This window comes from Dysidea avara, chromosome 14 (genome assembly GCF_963678975.1).
Source record: "Dysidea avara chromosome 14, odDysAvar1.4, whole genome shotgun sequence".
Classification (NCBI taxonomy): Eukaryota; Metazoa; Porifera; class Demospongiae; order Dictyoceratida; family Dysideidae; genus Dysidea; species Dysidea avara.
Genome location: NC_089285.1, coordinates 11,879,164 through 11,904,216, shown reverse-complemented (window position 1 = coordinate 11,904,216; position 25,053 = coordinate 11,879,164). Strand labels below are relative to the sequence as shown.

The window sequence follows — 25,053 nt, the reverse complement described above, 5'->3', positions numbered from 1 at the left end:
CTATCCCTCCTACCCCAGTGTTCACAGTTTCAACCTCCAGTTCTACAGTTGAATTGCCGGTCATCTCTCCACCTATTTTCAGCACTCCCCACTTATAGTATATTCACGTTGAGCTGAATCCTCAGAAACATTTAATAACTCATGAATGCAATTACACGCGATCTTGAAATTTGGCTCATTTGTAGTACTGCTTGACCCACTAAAAATATTTCAAATCTTTTTGTTCAAATGTTTGACATAATATTTACAGCCAATTAAAATTTTCACAATATATTTCCTATGTGGAAGCCATATAAGTACAATGTCCATTACAGCCCTTTCTCGAACTTGTAATGGAGCCAAACTGTATGTGTCTGTTGTTGACACCTTTGCTTTTACCAATAATCATCTGGTTGGCTGAAATGTTAACTCTGTTGAGAAAAAATCCACTTTTAATTTTTTAGTTGTTTTTCAGGATTCAGCTCAACGTGAACATACTAAAGCAGAGACAAGAACGACATTAGCTTCAGGAGGATCACCTGATGTAACAAGCTCACTCAGCCATCTCTCACCCGCATCTACGGTTAGTCCTTCACCCAAGGTGAAACTGGTGTATTTTCTGTCGGTTGAATGTAATGAATTAGACAGAAAATAAGCTCCCGCAGGAATACTATTGGTAGTCACCTGAACCTCTCTCACGTGACATAGGGTTTAAAAAGGTGTTTTAAGTGTGTAAATACATTTCTACACCACGTGTTCGTACAAGTGGGTTACTTTGTGACTGACTGTGTGACTGTTTTGTTCTTGACCACGACGAATTGTTATCTCGAGCTATGTCGCTGGAGGAAGACCGATTCAAACAGATCATGGAAGCCATAGCGGCCACCAAATCAGGGATGGAGCAGCAATTCGCCACGAATCTGCACGAGCTGCGGCAGGAAGTAGCTGCGACGCAGGCAAACTGCTCGCAACAAGTACTGGAGAAGCTCAACCGAAAGTCCTGCACATTTAAGAAGAAAGGCTGCGAGCACCAGTTCGTTTTCAACGATAAGGTGGATGATCGCCTACAAAATGCCCAGAAGCAGTTAGATAAGATCACTACTGCCGACAACGCCTCAAAGCAAGCCCTGGAGTGGGCCAAGGTGGAGCTAGACCAAGGTAAAGACGAGATCCGCGTCCGGCAGAAACATATCCGGATTGCTGACCGGTCGGATTGGGCTGTGGTAGCGGAGTACGAGGCTGATGAGCTTGCTGACAACTCCGATGACGAGAAACGGCAATTTCGGGCCCAAAAGGAGAGAGACAGCAAGCGCAAGCGGGCAGCTTCTGGCGGGCCGGCGAAGAAGAAGAAGCAAAGGACCAAAGGGTCGACCAGGTTGGATGATGGCGGAGTACGGAGGGCTCCATTTGGACCCAGGACGACCAGAGCCATTGGGCCATGCTACTCCTGCTCACAGTGGGGTCTCTTGACAAGGTCATGCCCCAGGAACCATCAGCTGTATCCTTTTGATGAACCAGTTGTGAGTGCTGGTGATACAGTGTGGTCAAATAGTAGTATGGTGTCAAGCACAGAGGGCTCTGTGGGGGGTAACAGTGTCACAGAGGTAGACAACCACAGCCCACAGTTGGCTGCTGGTGTGAAAGGGCATGTCCAGAAGCCATGTGCTGATAGCACAGCAAAGCAAATGTCTAATAGCCAGGTCACAGGTGTTGACAATTCTGGCCTTGGAACTGGGGGACCCTTAGGCAAAGCTAGGGTTTCAGGGCAAACAGCACTGGGACACAGGTCTACCAGTGAGGAGCCTTTGGATTGTTTGGAATCAGACACACCCAGTGAGTCCAATGAGTGGGAACTTACTAGGTCATGGGAATGGAGGAACCTGGGCCCTTAGTTGACCATCAGATAGTGGACGTGCAAGGGAGGCTTAAGCAACACCTCCCCTTCTGGACAGAGGTACTTAAAGCTTCACCTACAGTGGTAGATTGGATCCAGTGTGGCTATAGATTACCTCTCCAGTTCACACCAACCCCCTATGAACAAAATAATCACAAGTCCACCGAAGAACATTTTGAGTTTGTTACAGACAGTGTGAAGGAGTTACTAACTAACAGGTGTGTGCACGAGGTGAAGGAAAAGCCATTGGTGTGTAGTCCCTTGTCTGTTGCTACAAATCATGAGGGAAAATGCAGGTTGGTATTAAATCTCAGGCACCTCAATCAGTTTTTACGAAGAGACCACTTCAAATATGAGGATTTGCGAACTGCCATGCTAATACTTAATAAAGATGACTTTTTAATGAAATTTGATTTGAAATCAGGTTACCACCATTTGGATATATTTGGGACGCATCAACCTTATTTGGGGTTCTCATGGGAGATGGAGGGTGCTCGTAAGTATTTTGTGTTCACGGTGTTACCATTTGGCCTATCCTCAGCATGTCATTATCACTGGCAGTAAGTATAAATGGATGAAGTAGATACTCCAACGAATTAGATTACTCTGACCAACTGTGACAAATCTGATTACAGATAAATCAACAGAAGTAATGTGAAGTAACTGATCAGCAAGTACAAAACAGTGACCCACACCACATGCCAATATATTGTACACGTCTGTTTAGTTAGTACCAGCTAGGTTGGTGGCTGAATATATATATATATATACATACATGTGCAATTTTCAACACAGTTTTTTTTTCATACATCTTGTTTGTGATTTTATTACTCGATTTCCAAAAAAAGACAGTACACACAAAACAATGACAGCCACCACAACAGAATTGCCTTCATGGCCATGTATACAAAAAACAATCAAAACCATACATGAACTTACAAGTTGTGCACAACTCAGCTTTATAAAAGTCATGAAATATTCCGTGGGTTCAATGGACATGACCATTGATGAGTAGCTCTTGCTGATCCACATGTACATACTCTACCTTCACCTTCACCATTACTTTCATCATCAGCGAACTGTACCTGCACTTGCTTCCTACATCCTTATTTATTCCTTTTTGACTTCTGCACAGAGGTGGTTGTGTGGTTGCTATTCTCTTCATCATCTTCATCTGACTCTGATCCATATGTATGCGGGATAGTTTGCCGACGGCTCCACAATTTTCTTTCTTCATGCTCCTGCACACGAGCTTTCTTCCACTTTGTACGGGCATCTTTTCCTTCCTCACTCTGTTTTTTTTAGCTAAATCTCTGTGGCGCCTCTCGTTAGCCTTACGTAAAGCTTCTTGCATTCCATCTAGTACAGCCAATCATAGGCAAGAAAATAAATCCAATATCCAGTAGTATGATGCACCTTTCTTCTCATATAACCATGACATATTTGCCTGCTGAAGTAATCCCAAATTGGTTGTCATCATGTAGTCAATACACTGTATGTTGTGTCTTTAGATTGAAATCGAACCAACACATTGTGAGAAGTTTCAGAGTAATTAGAATGGCCACGACCTAACTCTTTATGAATTATTTCTGAAGCCTGGGATGCTTGAGCATTGCATTCTATTTCATAGGGTAGTGCATGAAAGGGACATGTGAGTGAAATTTTGGTATGGTAGTCTTCACCCTGACATAATATGTCTTCTTCACATTTACCAATTACATGTTTTCAAAGCATGAAAGCCACATTGTCCACTAGGAAATTCATGTATATCACGTGCATGGTACTTCCCGAAGATATGCATTTGGGATTCAAATATATCAGGATTTGTATCAGAATCTAGTAAACAATGAAAGAAATTTGTTCTTGCTCCACGCATGAAAGCCTTTGATAATGTTTAGAATGGCGCTTAGGGCACAGTGGTGACTGCAGGGTAATTATTCTTGTAAGTATCTTGAATAGTGGCAGAATATGATTTACGCTTTGACAACTCTTCTAGGTGTTTTGTGTGGGCTCTAGCAACATGCATCACTTTACCAGTAGGATAATGTTCTTCAAACGATTTAGCTGCAGAAGAATCACTGAATTTCAATATTCATTCCTTCCTCTTTAGCTTTACTAAAAGCAATTCCAACGGCATATCTATCTGCACCTTAGGAAGTGCCTTCAAACAATTCAATACCTGTATCTGTTACTTTACCACGCATGCTCAGGTGCACAAAATACAGAAGAGAATTGTTAGTATAATTCCATATAGTGAAGCTACAATTTTTACTAAATTTTCCTCTAGTCAACCAAACAGATGTAACAGCTCTTTGCCAACTACCTATAGTTGACGGATCCATAGATTTCATATCAAGTTTAGCCTCGTTGCACAATTCCTGTAACATTGCTTCCACAACTGGGTGAAGCATTTTTATTGTTTGATAAAATGTGTTGGCATCAGCTGCTGGTAATCATAAATGTTGCCTTAAAATTTTACTGTACTGTTCGTGCATACACCCACCAGCAATAAATGCAACTTACAATGCTAAGCTGCAAACAGTGCATTTTGAATAAGAAATGTATATGGAACTTTTAAAAATTAGAACTCTCTGGGTACATCTTGAGCATGAAAACTGTACAGTAGCACTCCCACCAAGACCAACATGCTTGATGCTGATTGGGAGCAACTTTCCTTTACATTAAGGTGTATAACACACAGAAGTAGCATTTAGTTCATCAATAAATTGCTGCAGTTGTAATGTCTCACACATGAATACACCATTCCCTACGTCAACAGCACTCTGTCTTCGCGGTAAAAACCCTCTATACTGTTATGATGTTAACACTTGTCAGCAGGGGTAATTTATGGTTTACCAAAGTGGGTGGGCAATAACCGGTTTAAAAGTTCCTTCACTGGTTATTGGCTGACCTAGACAACACCGGTTTATAACTGGTTAATTGGACACCGGTATACAGCACTAATCATTATAGATGCATTCACTGGTCAGCATTAAATATTCAGTATAATATTATGCAGATGTCCACTGATAGAATAGCAGTGACCAAAGACATGATGTACCAACAAGATAGTTTTCTTAAACAGTTGAATGCCTGGAAAAGATAGTCAAAACATTGGGGAATAAGGCAAGGATGTGAAAGTTGAAGTTGTTGATGAATTGAAAGTATCATCACATGTCTGCTGACTTGAACAACCAGATGATGATGGCAATGTGTAATGCATGAGTAGTAGCAGCAGAATACCCTTATAAAATGACATAAAAGCTTATGGCTATGAGTCATACATGGGAGAAAGTTTATCTGCCTAGATTTCTATACACGTGACCGGATTTGACAAAACCAGACTTGCAGGTTTCCACACACATCCAGCTTTATTATTTTAAAAGACCATAACTCAATGTAGCAGTATGCTATCATTCAATGTTAGACCCGTTATTGCTCGATGCAATGAAAGAATTGTGTGAAAATTGTAGGTTAATAGCACACTGAGTGGTTAAGTTACAAGCAGTTAAAGACAAAGAATTGTATGTGTGTGGAATAATATTATAGTAAAGCTATTTCACTGTGTTTTCTGGTCACACAGCCATTAAGGATCACAATTTAGCATACCAAGGTAGCTAGCTACACTGTGTATATACATTAAGAGTTCCATACCAAATGATGCTTTAAATATTTTCTTTCAAGCACCCCTTATGACATGTACGTACCTCAATACTTATTGTTGCATGCAGTTACATTTGCGTTGTTATCACAGGAGTGCTTGTACAAACCCATAGTACAGCTGCAGTTTTGAATGATGATACATATTGCAACAGCTGCAACAACAGCGAACTCCCATCTAGTTCTGGTACAGTAGTATCAACATCTTTGCAACAAATACAGGAAGCTTCTTTCCTCTTTTTCCCTGAAAATGGTGAAGTAGTATTAATGAAAGGCACTAACTGTGTCAGACATGGTATCGTCGTTGAAGGGACAGTGTTGCATGGAATCAATCTACCTAGTGGTTATATCAAAGTGATTGTAAAGGAAGTGATTGCAGATGTTTCTCCACCAATTGCAGAAAAATTTACAGGTAAATCTGTTGAGGTTGTGAAATACATGGTTGGCAAATTAAAGAACTGATAGTAAAGTAAAAGAATTTCCCACTATTAGACAATTAATTTAATTTGGTACTATGTTGTCCCTACTCTAGTTTAAAATTCCTTATACTTGTTTGCGAACTACTTCCATAAGTATCTAGGATTGCCATAGAATCTCCTACATTATCCTGTGTACCCTTTGTATTCTCAGACAGTCTGCTTAATTCCCATCATACAGTCTTTAGTCTAAAGATATCCCAGGATAATCTGAGATATACAGTAATGTGGTAATCACAGTCTTTAATCTAAGGATATCCCAGGATATCTTAAGATAGTCTAAAGATTACTATCTTGAGATATACAGTAATGTGGTAATGTGGCATAATCACAGTCTTTAGTCTAAGGATATCCCAGGATATCTTAAGATAGTCTAAAGATATCCCAGGATATCTTAAGATAGTCTAAAGATATCCCAGGATAATCTGAGATATACAGCACTATGGTAATGTGGCATAATCACAGTCTTTAGTCTAAGGATATCCCAGGATATCTTAAGATAGTCTAAAGATATCCCAGGATAATCTGAGATATACAGCAATGTGGTATAATCACAGTCTTTAGCCACAGGATATCCATATCTTATGATAGTCCTGAGATATTCAGAGAAACTCAACAGTATATGTGGTATAGTCTTAGGCTGATCTTCTCCTATTATAGCAAAGAGTATCCTAGGATAACTTCAGAACATCGGATATCCTATGATATTCTGAGATTATACCATCATGTTAGTAGTCAGAGGATTAGTCTAAGGATACAATGAGATAGTTTTAATGATTCCCAGACATACAAAAGTATAGTGCACTTTATACTAAGGATATCCTGGGATATTCTGAGAAGCACAACAATCTGGTACAGTCCTAGGCTTATTTTGTCCTAGGCTTATTTTGTCCTAGGTATCCTGATAAAGTCACAGAATATAAACCCCAGGATATCCTTACAGTAAGTAAGTACCTATGTGATGCATCAAATATTCTCAGGCTTTGGTCTAAGAATATTCTCAGGTACGATAGTGTGGCAATACCTGGTAGCTTAGGTTTCATATATTCCTAGGATATACGTACAGTGTGGTAATGTGGTATAGTGCCAGGCTTTGGGTAAGGATATTCCTGATATTCACAACAATGTGGTAGTGTTATAATACCGGGGCTCGGTAACCTAACCAGTATGTATTTGCTTTTTATCCTTTTATGCTGTTTATTATTTTAGTTCATGCATATAATACAGAAGCTCATATCATCACAGCATTACTATTCAATGTACACATTACCGTTACTATGCAGGCATCTCTTTTTTTTTTGTAAATAATTGTGCTAAAACCACTTGTATATACGTAGGATAAGAGCATTGTCTTAGTGTGGTTAAATGTGTTAAAAGTGGTGCATGTGCTCAATACTAAATGTGCTAACAGTGCCGGTGTATGTGCCCAGTACTACAGTGCTCAGTTCTCGGTGAACTTTCTTTTCACACCAGCTATCTCTGAGATTCTACAAGTAAAAGTAATATAAGGTTATATACATTCACATTATTGTACGGCTTACGGTCTAATTTCAGGTAGTTCGATTGCCCGTTGGTACTGGCTTATTGAAACCTCATATTTGTTGAGTTTCTTGATAAGTGCCATCTTTTCTTCTTTGTCTTCTGGTACCGGTACTTTATCAAACTCATAAAGCTAGGGAGATAAACAGCACTGATATGATATCAACCCTAATACATCGCAAGAGCAAACATGGTTACTATAGTAGAATATTAATATCCAGACACCTGTTACAGTATTGTTTCAAAAAATCTGTAAGTACGTAGGTGTAACATCCTCTGAGACTGTGGTTGCACTATTTTTGCAATGCCATCATGAATAAAGCACATTTGAATGCATGACTGATGTGCATGCAGGTATTCATATTATGACGCTTGGACCACAGAAGGATAAAATACTCAAATGTCATTGGCCACTTACGGGTATCACTTTTGTAGCTCCCTTGTTCATGTCCCAATAGATTGCTGCCTCTTAGGCAATACAAAACATGATAATTGCACACCTGTAACACTAGCAAGACATGGGTCCTTATTTGGACAGTTAAAAGCCATTTTAGTGACGAGATGGAGGTGATATGGACTATTTCAATAATGAATGCTGAGAATGTTGTGTTGTGCTACAGCAGCTGTGAGGGTACAACAATGAGCTGTGGTCTAAAGTTAGACATCAAAACACAGAAATACATAAATTTCAGAAACCTTAACTCAGGCCCTGTAGTAGCGTGCTCGCTTTGCTCTTGTGCCACAGCAGAGGGCCTTTGTTTCTAAATTCCTTTGTGTTTCGATGTTTGAATTTTTATTTATTAAGCTTTACAGCTCAAAGGCTGAAGGTTTGTAGGACACTAGGTCCTACAGCCTGCTTCAAGATGTTGAATACAAATAACATGTGTGAAAAAGGTGCAGGAAGGAGAAAAATCCATGCTCAACTATTACTTAGCATGCATGCATGTCAAGTATTTTACTGATTGTAAAGTATTTACAATAGTACAAAGCACAAACAAATTTGCTCCATTAAGCATGCATTGCACCAGTTATATTATTGTATCAAACTCAAGGGACATACTGTAGATTAGGTGGTATACACACTGCAAATGTATTGTTTTGATATAGAGATTTCGTTGGTAATCCTGTAACTTTATTTAGAAGACACTGTGTGTAGTCATGCATGTTACATGCTTTGTAACTATGCTCAAATGGTATAGTATGGTTAAAACCGTCTTATCATTGCTCCTCTTGACCCCCCGACTTCCAAAACAGTCCCCTGTCCATCTGTCTCCAGCATAACAAATGCCGCAACTGCCTTCTCTTTGTTTCCCTTGTGCTTAAATTTCTTCTGTGCCAGTAAGGTGGATAGGTGTAGTTTCTTCCCCGGCAAGGTCAGGCAGAATGCAGCAACATCTGTTTTTATCTCTTTTGTAGCTTCATTGGGATTGAGTTCTATAGAAAGCAAATTATATCATGTTTATAGTTCATTGTTTTGACAGTTCAATTTTTGTAGCATCATTGTTACAAAGCAGCGCTCAAAGTTCTGTAAAAGTTATTAAGGAAATAGGTAATGCGCAAATGCAAAAGATGATCTTTAATGTAATCTATACCAATATTTAAGGCATGTTGTAACTTGATGAGACTAGGCAACATAAAGCCCATTGACATCTTTACCATGATTTACCACCTTTGAGCTTCAAACAATATTTAAGCATGGAAGAATTATATGCCTTCTACATTGCATCAGGCAAAATACTGTACAATACAAAACTTTGACAAGACAAAATTTTAGTGATTTCAGGTGAATTCGGTGGATAAAAATTTGGTGTCCTATGGGATTCCCTTTATTCAATTGGCTAAAAATTGGAAATAAAATCATTTTGTCAAAATTTTCTCCTGTCAAAATTTTTTATTGTACGGCAGTAGCCTGAAACAAAATTGTGGTTGTGCATTGAATGTGAGTACTGGTGAAACTACTTTTGTATGTAAACAAACCTTTCAGAGTTGGGTTAGCAACTTCTTGTAGTACTCCCCTACCAGCAACAAAAGCTGTTTGTTGGCAAATAGTTTTAATCAAGTTTATGGCAGCCTTGATTGCATCCTGAGATACTTCTTCCTTGACTTCATAGTTATCATTATCAATTGAAAACAACATGTGCAACACAGCTGCCACTCTCAATACTTGCCCACAGCTCTTGCTCAGCATTCCTAATTACATTTAATAAGGGAGTTATGTTACTTTCTCCTCATTACATTTACAAACCTGTTAAAAATTCATCAACTCCAGCTAATGACTTTAACATCTCTTGAGTTTGATCGTAAAAGTCTTCAAAAACCTTCAAATTTTCGGGCAATTTAAATTCCCTTGCTTCTATTACTTTGTCTCCTGCAGCAGGTTCTTTCCACTGTGTTTCAAACAATCCGACTGTAAAAGGAGGTTGACAAAAACATTTTTACTGTACAATATAGTTGCACTGTACTGGTAGTGTGGCAGGTGTCAAATAGTTCATACCGTCTACTCATAAAAGTATGTATCCATACCCTGTAGGTCATGCCTGTGCTTTTCCTGGGTGTAGTGATGTCATTGGACTTGACGGAAACCTCAAGAATAGACGAGACATTTGTGCATCAACTTCAGCAGGCTATTTATCATTTCGTGGTTTGTCGGGCATTAAAATAGGATGCCAATCAACACCAGCTTGGAATTCAAAGTTCTGCTACAACCATGCACCTCGAAAAAGTCGAAAGTCATTAGATGTCTCTGAACAGCATCACCCTGAGCACATTGCACAATTTGTTACTGGAAAGAAACAAACGCGAAGTGGGATTTATTATGAAGTGAGAGAGCATTATACGTACATGTGTGTACTTGGCTGACAGCAATTAACATGCTACAGTTTCTAGTTTGTACATATGTCAGAAATATAGTGTGAATGTACGTGTTATTGGAACTATTTAGCAAATTAGTTTCAAAACTTAGGAATTTACATAAAAATTGCAAGATGCATGCTTTGTAACACACAGTCAATTCTGCATTTCTATTTTATAGTAGTCGACAAAACTGAAATAGAGCTCTAACTGTCATGTTTTGTTTCAGTAATTGATAATCAGGAAACTCATCCAGGCAAACAATTAATTTTCAAAATAAATTTAATGTTATTCTTTTGTTGCACAAATGTTTGCTAGTAATGACCTATGCTACACCGGACAAAAAGTAAATGAATAAGGGATGAACCAAGGAGAGTCATCAAACTTAACAAATAAAAAAAAAACAAGTGGACAGGTAGCTCCTACTTTAGTCATAGCTGCTAGAAAAAAAATCTATTGGCGCAACTACATGTGTACATTATCATGTTACTTAATAAATCTAAAACTCCTAATCTTTGTCGATACTTGTAGCCAACTACTATCATATACAAATTTTGGTTAGGTTGTTTCAATGGATGCTGAGAATGAAAGGATTACATGGGTGCCTGCCACAAAAGTGCCGCTTTCAGTTTCTAATATTTATACGTGCTCACATGTTCACGTGATTAAACGTTCATTATCATTGTATAGGAATTTTGGCTAGGGTTAATAAACGCAAGGCTTGGATCACACCAATGCAAGGCAAGGCTTGGATCACACCACATTGTTGTATATTTTACGATATCCTCAGATTGTAGCATGAAATTGAGCCACATTGCCAGTTTTGTACCACAGTATTGTATACCTCACTGATCATAAACTAAAGCCTGAGATGATACTATACAGGTAGCCATAGCAGAAAAAGATCTAATGGCTGGCCGACTAAATCCAGCCATACTTAACAAGTATCACACAATCTAGCACTTAAAATCTAGTTAGTTATTTAAAGTCGTCATGATAATGTTAGTAACTAATTAATTTAAATACACTGCTAAAACTTAAAGACATACAAGAACACCAAAATTATAGATTAGGTAGAGTTGGGATGTAATCAGCTTTGCTGGGAAGGGCAATACATACGTACCATACTAATGTATTAAGGCACCCTTGGGCTAGTTTGGATACAATAAACCTGGGATTATCCTACTGGCTGGGGTATATCTTAAGATATCCCAGGACATCTTAGGTACAATAGGACACAATAAGCCTGGGATTATCCTACTGGCCTGGGGTATATCTTAAGATATCACAGGATATCTTAGGTACAATAGGACACAATAAGCCTGGGATTATCCTACTGGCCTGGGGTATATCTAAAGATATCCTAAGATATCTTAGGTACAATAGGACACAATAAGCCTGGGATTATCCTACTGGCCTGGGGTATATCTAAAGATATCCCAGGACATCTTAGGTACAATAGGACACAATAAGCCTGGAATTATCCTACTGGCCTGGGGTATATCTAAAGATATCCTAAGATATCTTAGGTACAATAGGACACAATAAGCCTGGGATTATCCTACTGGCCTGGGGTATATCTTAAGATATCCTAAGATATCTTAGGTACAATAGGACACAATAAGCCTGGGATTATCCTACTGGCCTGGGGTATATCTAAAGATATCCCAGGACATCTTAGGTACAATAGGACACAATAAGCCTGGGATTATCCTACTGGCCTGGGGTATATCTAAAGATATCCCAGGACATCTTAGGTACAATAGGACACAATAAGCCTGGAATTATCCTACTGGCCTGGGGTATATCTTAAGATATCCTAAGATATCTTAGGTACAATAGGACACAATAAGCCTCACTTGTTTGTATCACAAGATATCCCAGGATATTACTGCTGTATGTGTGCATCAAGATTGTAGCATTATACAATACCATTGGGATTGTTAATATTTTTGTATACCAACTCATGTGTTTAGCACTGAAAGATTAATTCAGCACATACAGATTGATCGTAGATCAAACCACATCTTGCTGAGGAAGTGGTGTCCTCGTAGTATAGTTTGTTATAGTTGTGTGCATTTGGTGTGAATTTAGCACAGACCAAGCCTGTGTTATGCTTTTGAAACATATACACTGTTAAAAACGAAGTATGCATTACACGCGTGAAAGTATGCATTCACACCTTTAGTGGGTCATACCAATGGTATGTCACGCTGACATATCACAGTTGGAGTGTATAACACACTTTACGAGGGTATGAAATATTTCAGCATATATATAGTTGTACTTTTCCGAACTTAAACAACACACCCATGCATAGCATGATACCACAAGCATGCATGAATGCATGTCTAATAGTTTGCACATGAATATTGATGAGTGGTATATCTTTGGCATGAGTGGTATGTAATACATACCCTTAAAAGCTGATTGCTTTAATAGAGTATATACTTTTCCATGCATATACTGAGGCTATATACCCATGCATGCATATATAACAGATAGCACAAGTATGTATGCATGTTTATAATTGCTTGCACATGCATGCATGCAAGAGTTACATACCTAGCATACATGGTATGATATACATACCATACCATATGCATGCATGTGTGGATATTTATAATTGAGGATACATGACATGAACTTTATTATTTTTAACATACATTATCTCAAGTGATGCGTATACTCAGGGGCGTAGGAGCCACAGGTGCGCCGGGTGCTGGCGCACCCCTTTGATTTTAGCACATATCACGTGATCGTACATCACGTGATTCTTTTTGTATTGTACCCGAGTAATGGACAAGTGTCAGAGACGTATCGTCGAGTTTGTGGCAAGCAAGAAGAAAGCTGCTAGCACAGGTGCTAGGCCGAACAGCACAACCCAAGTTATAATCATCGATGATTCCGATCGAGATTCCGATAGTCAAGAAATGGATACAATTGAAGCGACCACGTTTTCATCCGTTTCCGCTGATGTTCCGGTTCGACAGTTAGACGAAGATTCGGATGAAGACGTTGAAAATGAAGAGGAAATACAGCTGATCCCACAGGTTAGTGCTGTTACACAACAATCACGCGAACAATTAAGCGAAGAAACGGTGTCTCAAGTGGACTCTCCAAGTAGTAATCTTGTAGGCACGCCGGAAATTAGTATTAGTGTAGCAAGGAACACAGCTTCTGACAGTGCCACTGTTTGTAGCACATCAGATGGCTGTGGTTGTGTTGGTTGTAGTGATTTAACTAGGCCAAACCAGCCATTGGATGTGTCCAAATCAAAATGTATGCAATCACATCTTAGCAAAGAAAGGCAGCTAGGGCAGAAGAAACAATACAATAGATCCATACAAACATTCTGGTATAATAAATACCCTTGGATTACTGTCTGCACCGGTCGGTATAAAATATACTGTAGGATCTGTTGCTTAGCAAAGCAACACGGACTATTGTCAACTTCAGTGCTTAAAAATTCATCATTTATCGGTGATGGATTTGGTAATTGGAACAAAGCCCTTGAAAGATTTCACATGCATGAAAATAGTGATATGCATCGTGAAGCAGTAGAGCGGCTTCAGTTGAGGGAGTCTAGTATCCACATTGGCTGTATACTAGACACCAGAGCTGCTCCTGAGCAAGAATTTCACAGGAGCATGCTTCTAAAGTTGTTACGGGCAATCAAATTTTTAGGAAAACAGGGTTTGGCTATTAGGGGTCACAATGAAAATGCAGAGGCTTTTCAAGGTAATCTGTACCAACTTCTCCTGTTACAAGCAGAAGATTGCCCAGGCATGAACGAATGGCTGAGACAACGTGAGTACATTTCACCAACAATTGTAGATGAGCTAATAAAATCAATGGGGAAAAGCATTCTCAGAGACATCATAAGTGAAGTCAGTAGTGCCCCATGGTATGCTATAATTGCTGACGAAGCCACTGATGTTTCAGGTACTGAGCAAGTATCTGTATCAGTTCGTTGGGTTAATAATTGCTATGAAGTTCATGAAGACCTCTTGGGCTTGAAAGAACTCCCTAATACTAAAGCCGTGACCATCCACCATGAAATCAAAGATGTGCTGATGAGATGTTCGTTGTCTATTTCTCAGTGTAGAGGGCAGGCTTACGATGGAGCTAGCAACATGAGCGGCATAAGGAATGGGGCCCAGGCACTATTCAAACAAGAAGAACCTAAAGCTCTTTATGTTCATTGCTTAGCACACAGTTTAAATCTATGTGTACAAGATGTTTCTAAAAAGTGTAAGCTTCTCCGAAACACCCTGGATTTTATTTATAACTTGGTCCAGCTTATAAAATTTTCTCCTAAAAGGCTAAACCTTTTTGAAACTTTAAAAAGCGATGTGACAGTGAACACAGGTGAAACACTGCCTTCATTGAGGACTCTCTGTCCAACTCGATGGACTGTGAGACATGGGGCTATAGCGAGTGTTTTAAAGAATTACAAAGTATTGTTAACTGCTCTTGATACCATACAGGAAGGGCATGATGAATATGCTGCAAAGGCAAGCGGGCTGTTAAATCGGATGGAGCAGTTTGATACTTTTTTTGGCTTAAAACTGGCTCACCAGATATTTGCTCCAGCTGAGCAGTGCTCCACCAATATTCAAGCAGTTAACATTACTGTTCAAGAAGCAATGAAGGCTGCCAATGTGCTTATTTCTCATCTTCGTTCAATACGAAATGAAAGCACATTTAATTGTTTTTATGAACGTGTCATCCATGAGTCACAGTCTCTGACTGCAGAACCCAAGTTGCCTAGAATCCACAAATTGCCTAGAAGGCTGGACCATGGGTCTTCTGCATCTCATCAACACTCGTGTACAAGAGACATGTATCGACAAACTTACTATGAGGCCATTGATACAGTATCAGAAGAAGTTAAAAGGCGATTTGATCAATCAGATATCCAATTGATCCGAGATATAGAGACCCTGTTGCTAACATGTGCTAATGGTACTGGTACAGACTCGTTGTCTCAGGCTTTAGTTAGGTTTCTTGAAGGAGATGTAGATGTCGAGCATTTGAAAGTTCAGTTGCGCATGCTGCCTGATGCGATAAAAACTGCACTCAATGGTACCATCAAAAGAGTCACCAATGTTAGAACTATAGCAGATGCCATGATGCAATCAGAAATTTATCAAAATATGCTCTGTGAAGTTAATAAAGTTCTTTTGCTATATTTCACATTTCCTGTGACTACTTCCACTGCTGAAAGATCATTTTCAAGTCTCCGTAGAATTAAAACTTACTTGCGGAATACGATTAGTGCCTGTAAATTGAACAACCTGTTGCTTATGCATGTTCACCAGCATAGAACTGATAAATTAGATTTAGTTTCAATTGCGAGGGAATTTATATCTGTCAACTCCAGAAGAATGAACTATTTTGGCAAAACAATGTAACAAACTATTTTGGTAAAACAATGTAACACTCTATTCATAATATGTAGCTACTTAGTTTTATTGTGTGTATTAACTTTCCTTTACAGCATGCATTCTCAATGCTCATGTACATAATGCCATTATACCAGTAGCTATACTACATATATATATCAAGTCAGTATTAATTCCATTGATTTTATGTTGTAACATGTTCAGTTTAATCTAATTACATGAATTTTATGCAGTATTTTTGCTATAATGTCGTCAGCGTCTGGGGGGCTGCGCCCCCCAGCGGGTGAGTCGCCTCCAGCCTCAGCACCCTTGCCCTCAAAATCTTCCTACGCCCCTGTCCTGCGTATACTGCAGCTGGGCTCATATTATATAACTATATAGTCACTCACACATGCATGGGATTGTCTTGAACATGAGCTCATAAATGTCACACAAGCTTAGTATTATAATGGCAAGTACATTGGCATTGGTCAAAGTTTGCTTTGCATCGCCATTCATGGATATCAAGGTATTGATTGTTCTATTAGAGTAATTTAGTAATGACTGCTCTATTAGAGCACACGGTGACTGTTCTATTAGAATATTTACTGCAGTGATATAATATAAAAAAATTAGTTGTGTCATTCTATAATACAAGCATGCAGGTATTAATTGCGAGATTAAATTATCATTCCAATGCATGTAGACATTAATAGTTGTTTGTAGCATTTATACAACACTGTAGTGATTTTCAAATTATTTAAAAAATAACAAGTCAAGATGTGAAATAGACATTATATCCTGTAATACAGCAGCCATAATATATCCATGCTCTTGTATGTAATATAATAAATCAATGAATGTTCTGTTAGAGTATTTACATATAGTGACTGTTCTATTAGAGAGTATCAATCTGCAGTTTTCTTTAGGTAATGTGGGTTCCTGTTCACATAGTGCTCTACAGTATTACTCTATATAAGGGTTTATACTGCAATATATCAGCTAAAGAAACTAGTTTGCCTTTATGAAGGTTTATTGGGCAGGATCAAGTCCATTTTATTGCCTTAAATGCATTCTAATCAGTACCTAAGTTTTAAAATATAATGTTCCACTTACAAATGATAAGCATCATTCGATAACAGCCTAATTGCTTTTCTCTACTTTGTCCTGACTTGCATAAGAAGCAAGTAATCAATTGGGTATACAACCCAAGAGCCCACATTAGCCCTTTCGTTCAATCAAAACAAAATGAATATACTGTAAGCATTAATTAAAATGTTTATAGGATCTCAATGAGTTTCTCATTCCTATGTGCTTCTTGTATCTCATACATCACTCTAAAGATATACCAGTACCAATATATAGTTATACTATATTTCGATAATCACATTCTTACCCATGCATTCATATAGTGCACTTTGTGGTCCCGTTAAATACAGTATTAGTGGCACTTGTGTTTCTCACATTCCATACCTAAAAATAGACCATGCAGTTAAATTTAAACAACATTGGATTACATCCTTACCAATTCTAGAGGTGTACCGATACCACTCTTTACCAATATTTCCAATACAGTGCTTCTACTAAGATCATCTGCCGATGTTGATACTAATCATTAAAGCCTAGACAAAAAAAACTAACACTGAAAGTATCATAAATTTACACATTTAGCTTAGCTATACGCATTCACTCACTCACACTCACGCACGCACATACACACGCACACTTATTACACATACAACCAGAAAACGAACAAGTGTAAATCCTCATACATGCATTAACACACTATACACACATACGTACAAACACAATCTGAGAACACCAGTCATTACATACTCCCCCATTATCACTTCACTACGCAGGAAGCGAGTGATATTACCCTATTAAAATCAAACTTCTTACAGCATAGATGTTTTGTTAGAATGTTCCACACACAGGAGAAAGGGTAAGACTTAAAGTAAGACAGGAATTTCCCCACAGTGGTTGGCAGTAGCACTAAAATAGCTACCATTACCACTCACCAGCTGCTACAGATTTACTAAGGTTCCACAATGTACTATTCTAAACCTAAACCTTGACACATCTCTGAGTGGACTATTGTATTCCCCCTGCCCTTGAGATTTAACAGAATGTACCTAGTTTTATTTTAAATATATATATATATATAATCAGTAAATATAATCGGTAATCAGTAAGGCGGTGGAGACAGGGAGGCCAGGGGGGCCCATGCCCCCCACTTTTTGGCCAATGTTTGTAGCACAAGATCGAGATACTCTAATAGAACAGTCTCTTACTCTAATAATAGAACAGTCAATTTTTATGTCTCCTTGACACTGTAAGTAGTTACTCAATTTTTTCAGTAACAACATAGTGAAATAGCCTAAAATACAATCCCAGAGCTTCTAAAATTCAAAATTATCATGGCCCCCAGACCCCTAAAATAACATGCATGACTGTTTTCTGTACTTTCAAAAACTTTCAGCACCCAAGTTGGCCCCCTCACTCATTAGTCAGCTCCACCGCCTATAAGATGGACCGTCTGAACAAGCATGTCACTAAACCCCAGGGATTACCCATTACCAAGGACACTATTATTACATTGTTCCACCATGATTATGACACATGCTGTACCTGTTCAGTGATACTCGAGGTGAAGTGTAATATTGTCCATCAAGTTTGGCCTTCTTGCGATGCCACATCACCATAGCATAGCTGTTCTGTACTTGTAGAGATGATATAATAACAATAATGTATTTCTCAATTTTAATATGACTACTCTATTAGAATATCCCAACTTTAAGGTGGAGGGGCTCTAGCCCATAGGTGAACCATTATACGACCCTTTACTGCCATGCACATCACACTTACACTAACACATAATAAAATTTTTCAAGTTGGTACTAAGCTCCACGACACACGTACACACACACACACACACACACACACACACACACACACACACACACTCTCTCTCTCACACCACACACCCACATACACACATGTACGCATGCCCAAGCACGCACACATGTATGCATGTGCATATATCTGTACACACTTGCATACATGTCGTGTACTGTATGCGCTGTATGGCAAGGAAGAACGGCTATTCCAAACATCGTAAGTTTAAACAAAAAAAATCATGCACTTGAATCTTGTACGGGTAAATCCTCCTGGGATTAGACTAGTAAATCAGCCACGGAATCCTAAGTTCCACAACAGCTTCAATACCACTGAAGGACAGTTGGGCATTTGCTTCCCCAGATGTTACAGCTGGGTGGATTACTTTCCCAGTTGACTAGGTGACCAGGTCCCAACAGCTGGCTATACTGAGCTGGGTTTCCCATTGGACACACCAGTAAAATATAATCAACCCATTCCATAAGGTGTCTGGTCCCATTTGACCACACCTAAAGGTAGGTCGGTCAAAACACGGTCAACATTCAATCACATCCTTACCCGTCCATTCCCATGAAATATAGTTCCAATTGCACACCTAAAGCAGTGCAGTACACCAGTTACAACATTTTGTGTGTGAGTGTGTCACAAGCAAGTGCCAGAATCACACAAGAAACTACGTATACAGGCTTACTTGTTAACTGAAAAAGTTTATTGGGAAAGTACAAACAGCTTACCAGTCTCGTTACGAAAGATTGTCCTCTCTTAACAAGCTTAAGCGCATCAATTTCAGGGATAATAAATCTTTAATTCGAACTAGTGCCCACTAGTGGCACTTAAATCAGTCATGCTGTCGTCATATCTAACGCGCATATATGATGTTGTTGTTATTGTTATTATCTACTTTATGTGCGCTAATAGGAAGTAGAATTGCATCATCAAACAGCAAGTAAGCAGTTTATACCTCTGTGTGTTGTTGAGCGATGTGGTATTGTATGTGTTGAGTGTGTATATGGTACTGTGTGTTGTTCTCATAGATAATGGCGCGTATATTGTGTAAATAAAGGGCGCGAACCCTATTCTGTGACTACTCGGTTAGTCTCGCGTGGCTAGACCGCTTTTTTTCCGTGTATTGGGTAGGGAAAAGAACCTAGCAACCTGCCTATGTTCTGGTAACTTGTGTGTTTAATATCTTCAACCGCCCCTGCAGTAATTAAAGTGGTCTGGCCACGCGAGACTATAACCGCCTTTACGTTTTGTTGTTGTACTGTTATACCCGCTTTAGCGTTGATCACCATTAAGTGAGAAGAATGTCTGGAGATGAGTATTCTAGCCAACCAGAAAAAAGAGCACGGATTTAGCCCTCGTATAAAGTAAGCATGCACATAAAGATGGGTGTATTAAAGTAGTCCTATGGTAATATCAGGAGTTCGTAATTGGCATATCGTGACACTAGATACTTATGATTTCCTGGTGATGTCAGAATCCTTGTCCCATTCCATAATTCGTACTTTAGACCTTCGACTTGTGTTGGAGTCCTTGTCCCTTCAACTTGCCATTTAAAATAAATATTGCAACATAAATGTGTGTGTTTATTGTTTTAGTTCGTGTATGTTGGGACCATCATCATTGAATTTAATGTGCAGATAAGTGATAATGAAGCCGTTTCCATAATAAAATGGAAGAATAAAGCCTTAAAGACGACCTTAATAAGATTTGGGAGGGGCACAAACTCTGCACCAGTCTGTTTCGATGCCAAAAATACAATCATTACACACAACAACTGCTTACTTGTTATTGTTATCGAATGTTATTCGCTTGTTATCTAAAGCTTGATTAGTGTTGTCTTGTTCATGTAACTAATGATTAAGCGTGGTGTGGGTAAAAATTGTTTGTTGTAATGAGTACACATTGATTCCCCTCGTGTTATCGACTGAGACTCTCCACATGAATTGGCACCATAGTACACAATCAATAGGGCCAAAGGTGTAACAAATATTGTTTGTTATTGTTGTAATAATTGTATGCATGTACCTTTGTTAATGTTTTAATGTATGTTAGTCCAGAGCATAGCTGCAAAACAGCTAAAAAAAACCAGCAAATATTTAACCTTGGTTATTAGCCTCTCTTGAAGTTGGCAAATAATTCTTTGGCAACTGACAATGGATGGTTTGGGTTCAGGACAACCTGCCGGCGGCATTGTGTCAGTGGTCCCTGTGACTACATTGTTCTTCTAACTAACACTGGATCGAGAATCTGACGAAAGGGGTTCATATCTACATCCTATACTATAAGTACAGCCTACAGTCATATAAACCAGTGCACAATATAACAGTTGGCCATCAGCCAATTTCCGACCAAGATGGCACATTGGCCACTCAAGACAGGTATTGACCGGCCATTTCTGCTGACCAGTTTTTTTTTAAATTATAATTTGTATCATGCATTTTTAATACAATAATAATTTTACAAGGCAAAAATTTCCGTGGCAAGAGTTAAAACCATGCGTGAGGATAAGCATTGCCACGGTGTGGCATAAGCTATTGTCACGCGTGGCAGAATAATGACCAAAACAGCCACGCGTAGCTACAGCTTGAGAGCCACGCATTGCCACTATATACGTAAAGCTGTTATTTTTTAAAACTGCCTTGTGTAGCCTTGGAAAGACTAGCCATTGTTACTGCAGCTAAGTCACTTACTGTATTCACTCTTTTACAGGTATAACTAGCTAACTTGGACCTCGACTTGGACAGTGGTCTACGTGTGGATCAGTTCTCAGTGGTCACAGTATACTACACTGCACAACCGAAAGACTACAGTAGTTTTGCTGGCGACTCAATATTCACTGCAGAGCTACAGCGTCTCACTATCCACTGTGAATTTGGGGCTCACCTAGACGAGGCCCTCAGAGATCGTTTTGTCTGCGGACTAGCAAGTGAAACTATACAGAAACGACTTTTAACTGAGAAAGAATTGACGCTCAGTGGAGCTATCGATATAGCACATGGGATGGAGTCTGCTGCCTATCACGCCAGAGCGCTACAGGGCGGGGCACAGTAAAAGGAAGTGCACAAATTGAACCAGACTTCTGGGCGGGGGGAGACTAAAGAATGTTACAAGTGTGGTCAGTCTTCCCACCACCTATGCATTGTCCCTACAAGAGTGCCAAATGCCACAACTGTGGTAAACAAGGACACTTAAAGAGAATGTGCAGACAGGGACAACCACAAACTAGGCAGCATAGTGATGACAAAGAAGCTACCAAAAAGCGAATTGGGACTGTCACCGATGCAACTACAAGCAGCTCTGATGCAATAAATGACAAGTCATCAGTTAAGCCCTTTACTGTGGATGTCAAGCTCAATGGGAAACCATTTTCTATGGAGTTGCACACTGGTGCAACTGTTTCCTTAATTTCAGAGAACACTTTCAAACAGTTATTTCCAGGTACTAAGTTGCAACCATCAAACACACAGTTGCACTACTATTCAGGAGAGTCGATTTCAGTACTGGGTCAAATACAAGTTGAAGTTTCCTATGGTGATCAATGTGTCAAATTACCCTTGTTAGTAGTGGCAGGGGGAGGCCCAAACCTTTTTGGCCGAGATTGGATGCTACAAATTGAATTGAATTGGAAGAAAATTTACACAGTTACTAGTGATACCACGTTGGAGCAGTTATTGAATTGTCACAATAGTTTGTTTGAATCAGGTCTTGGAATGTTAAAAGATTACAAAGCTAAAATTTACATAGATCCTCAGGCTAAGCCTAAGTTTTGTAAAGCTCGTCCAGTTCCATACTCTATGCAAACTAAAGTGGAGGAAGAGCTTGACAGATTGAGGACAGAAGGTATTATTGAACAAGTCCAATATGCAGAGTGGGCGGCACCAATTGTGCCAGTCCTTAAGGCTGATGGTAAATCACTGAGAATCTGTGGCGACTTTAAAGTCACTGTCAACAAAGCTTCAAAGCTTGACCGTTATCTGATTCCTAAAATTGAAGATTTGTTTGCTACTCTCTCTCATGGCACTTCCTTTACAAAATTAGACATGAGCCAGGCTTACCAGCAGATCATGTTGGATGATGAGTCTAAAAAGTATGTTGTTGTCAACACACACAAGGGGCTCTTTTGCTACAATAGATTACTTTTTGGTGTTTCCTCGGCACCAGGGATATTCCAACGAGTCATGAAATGTCTCCTCAAAGACATCCCAGGTGTTATTGTTTATCTTGATGATATACTTGTGATGGGCCGCTCAGTGGAAGAACATTTGTCAACCTTACATAAAGTTTTTCAACGACTGGAAGATGCAGGTCTTAAACTGAAGAAATGTAAATGTGTGTTCCTCTCCGACTCTGTGACTTACCTGGGTCATCGTATTGATTCCCAAGGCTTGCACCCTCTAGAAGAGAAAGTGAAGGCACTTCAAGCTGTTCCCAATCCCAAGAATGTGACCGAACTAAAGTCATACTTAGGGATGCTCTCGTATTATTCGAAGTTCCTTCCAAACCTGTCATCGAAGCTTGCTCCTTTACACAAGCTACTGAAACAGTCAGTCCCATGGCAATGGAAGGATGAACAGCAGCAAGCATTTGAGAACTCAAAACAATTGCTATCGTCGTCACAACTCATGGTTCATTTTGACCCAACTTTAGAAATTCGTTTGGCTTGTGATGCGTCTGCCTATGGCATAGGCGCCGTTTTGTCACATGTAATGCCTGATGGATCACAAAAACCAATAGGCCAGTTTCATGTAAGGGAAAGTATTTTAATTAATCTTTTAATTGTGGTTGCGCAACCACTGGATGCTGTGGTTAGCCATAAAAATGTACAGAAACCATTGGGAAACGGACAACCACGGACACAAAATCTATTGTCACATAGAATCTAATGGAAATATCCGAGTTTTTAAAGCAGCACTGTAGACTACATCGATTTCTACTCCCTGTGGTGTTTGTCTGCTGTAAATACGCTAAGCCACTAGCGAGTTATGAGCCAATAAAGGTTAGAATGTGTGATAAGAATGTTTTCTGGAGACGAAACACAAAAGCAGCTGCTTGTTATTCTTGTTTACCAGATGTACAGTACAAGAGCAAGCTGTACTATCACCTGGATGATGTATCTGGGCTCCCTGAACACGCTGTTAACTTATTAGCTCTCATGCCAATTCAGCGCTTTCCTGTGAAGCGATTCACAACAAAAACTATTGTTAAGACTTGTTTAAGTTCCTATGTTATTTTCTGACTTCGAACTTACAAATATCAGCTGTGGAAGGCCTTGTCTGGTGACATTTCTAACTTCACCACCCTATTAACTCGGGCATCTTTCGTCCTATTTACAGCGGACAACCACGAAACAAAAGAGAAATCAATGTAGTTTCTTTCCATGTACAGAAAATTAGAACATACCATATACTTTGTAAGTTACCGAAGTTTTGCTGCTGGTTATCATCGTTTTCCCAATGGCTTCAATACATTTTTATGGTCATCCACAGCATCCAGTAGTTACGCAATAGACAATTAACACTGATTGCATTCTTAAGGCCTTATGTGAAACTGGCCTATTGGTTTTGTGTCTCGGACCTTGACAGATGCTGAAAAGAAATACTCACAAGTGGAGAAAGAAGGTCTAGCATGTGTTTATGGTATGAAACGTTTTCATTCATACTTGTTTGGTCACAAATTTGTGTTACAGACTGATCACCAGCCTTTGACAACATTGTTCAATGAGACCAAAAGTATCCCGGTTCAAGCATCAAGTCGTATACAGCGCTGGGCACTATTGTTAGCATCTTACGAGTATACCATTGTTTTCAGATCCACTAGTAAACATGCAAATGCTGATGCTATGAGTCGGTTACCCTTACCTGATAAGCCTACTAGTACTCCTGTACCAGCTGAGTTTGTGTTAATGATAGAAAAGCTTGACAAAGCCCCCATTACCTCAACACAAATTGCCAATTGGACTAAGAAGGATCCTGTCTTGGCAAAAGTGTCACAATACATACAGTTGGGTTGGCTAGTCAGGTTGACAATGTACTGAAACCTTACTGGAACAGATGTTTTGAACTATCCACTCATGCTGGTTGTGTCCTTTGGGGTGTAAGAGTGGTTGTTCCACCACAGGGCAGACAAACAGTTCTGGCTGAACTTCATGGAGGACACCCAGGGATGACACGGATGAAGGCTTTGGCACGACATCTAGTATGGTGGCCTAAGTTAGATGAAGCCGTTTAAGATGTTGTGAAACAGTGTGAGGATTGCCAGCAGAATTGAGCCACACCCCCTCCAGTACCACCCGCCCTTGGACTAGATTACATATAGATTTTGCGGGACCAATTGAAGGAAAAATGTTGCTGATCATTGTCGATTC

General features: G+C 39.3%; 2 protein-coding genes and 1 long non-coding RNA gene across 3 annotated transcripts; 2 read left to right on the top strand and 1 right to left on the bottom strand.

The window, feature by feature from the left end:
- The first annotated feature begins 812 nt into the window (after positions 1–812).
- Positions 813–2,437, top strand: LOC136244122 (uncharacterized). The gene is made up of 2 exons (XM_066035638.1): positions 813–1,812; positions 1,872–2,437. The coding sequence occupies exons 1-2, from the start codon at positions 813–815 to the stop codon at positions 2,435–2,437; spliced, it is 1,566 nt and encodes a 521-aa protein (XP_065891710.1).
- Positions 2,438–13,105: 10,668 nt separating this feature from the next.
- LOC136244609 (zinc finger MYM-type protein 1-like) lies at positions 13,106–16,041 on the top strand. The gene has a single exon (XM_066036166.1). It carries the CDS (start codon positions 13,197–13,199, stop codon positions 15,813–15,815), a length of 2,619 nt encoding a protein of 872 aa, XP_065892238.1. The 5' UTR covers positions 13,106–13,196; the 3' UTR covers positions 15,816–16,041.
- An 836-nt stretch (positions 16,042–16,877) lies between these two features.
- Positions 16,878–19,493, bottom strand: LOC136244738 (uncharacterized). Its single transcript, XR_010695556.1, has 6 exons — positions 19,418–19,493; positions 19,242–19,278; positions 18,417–18,502; positions 17,311–17,407; positions 17,182–17,258; positions 16,878–17,122 (listed from the first exon to the last, which is right to left on the bottom strand). It is a non-coding gene; the product is annotated as an uncharacterized lncRNA (long non-coding RNA).
- Between the last annotated feature and the right edge of the window lie 5,560 nt (positions 19,494–25,053).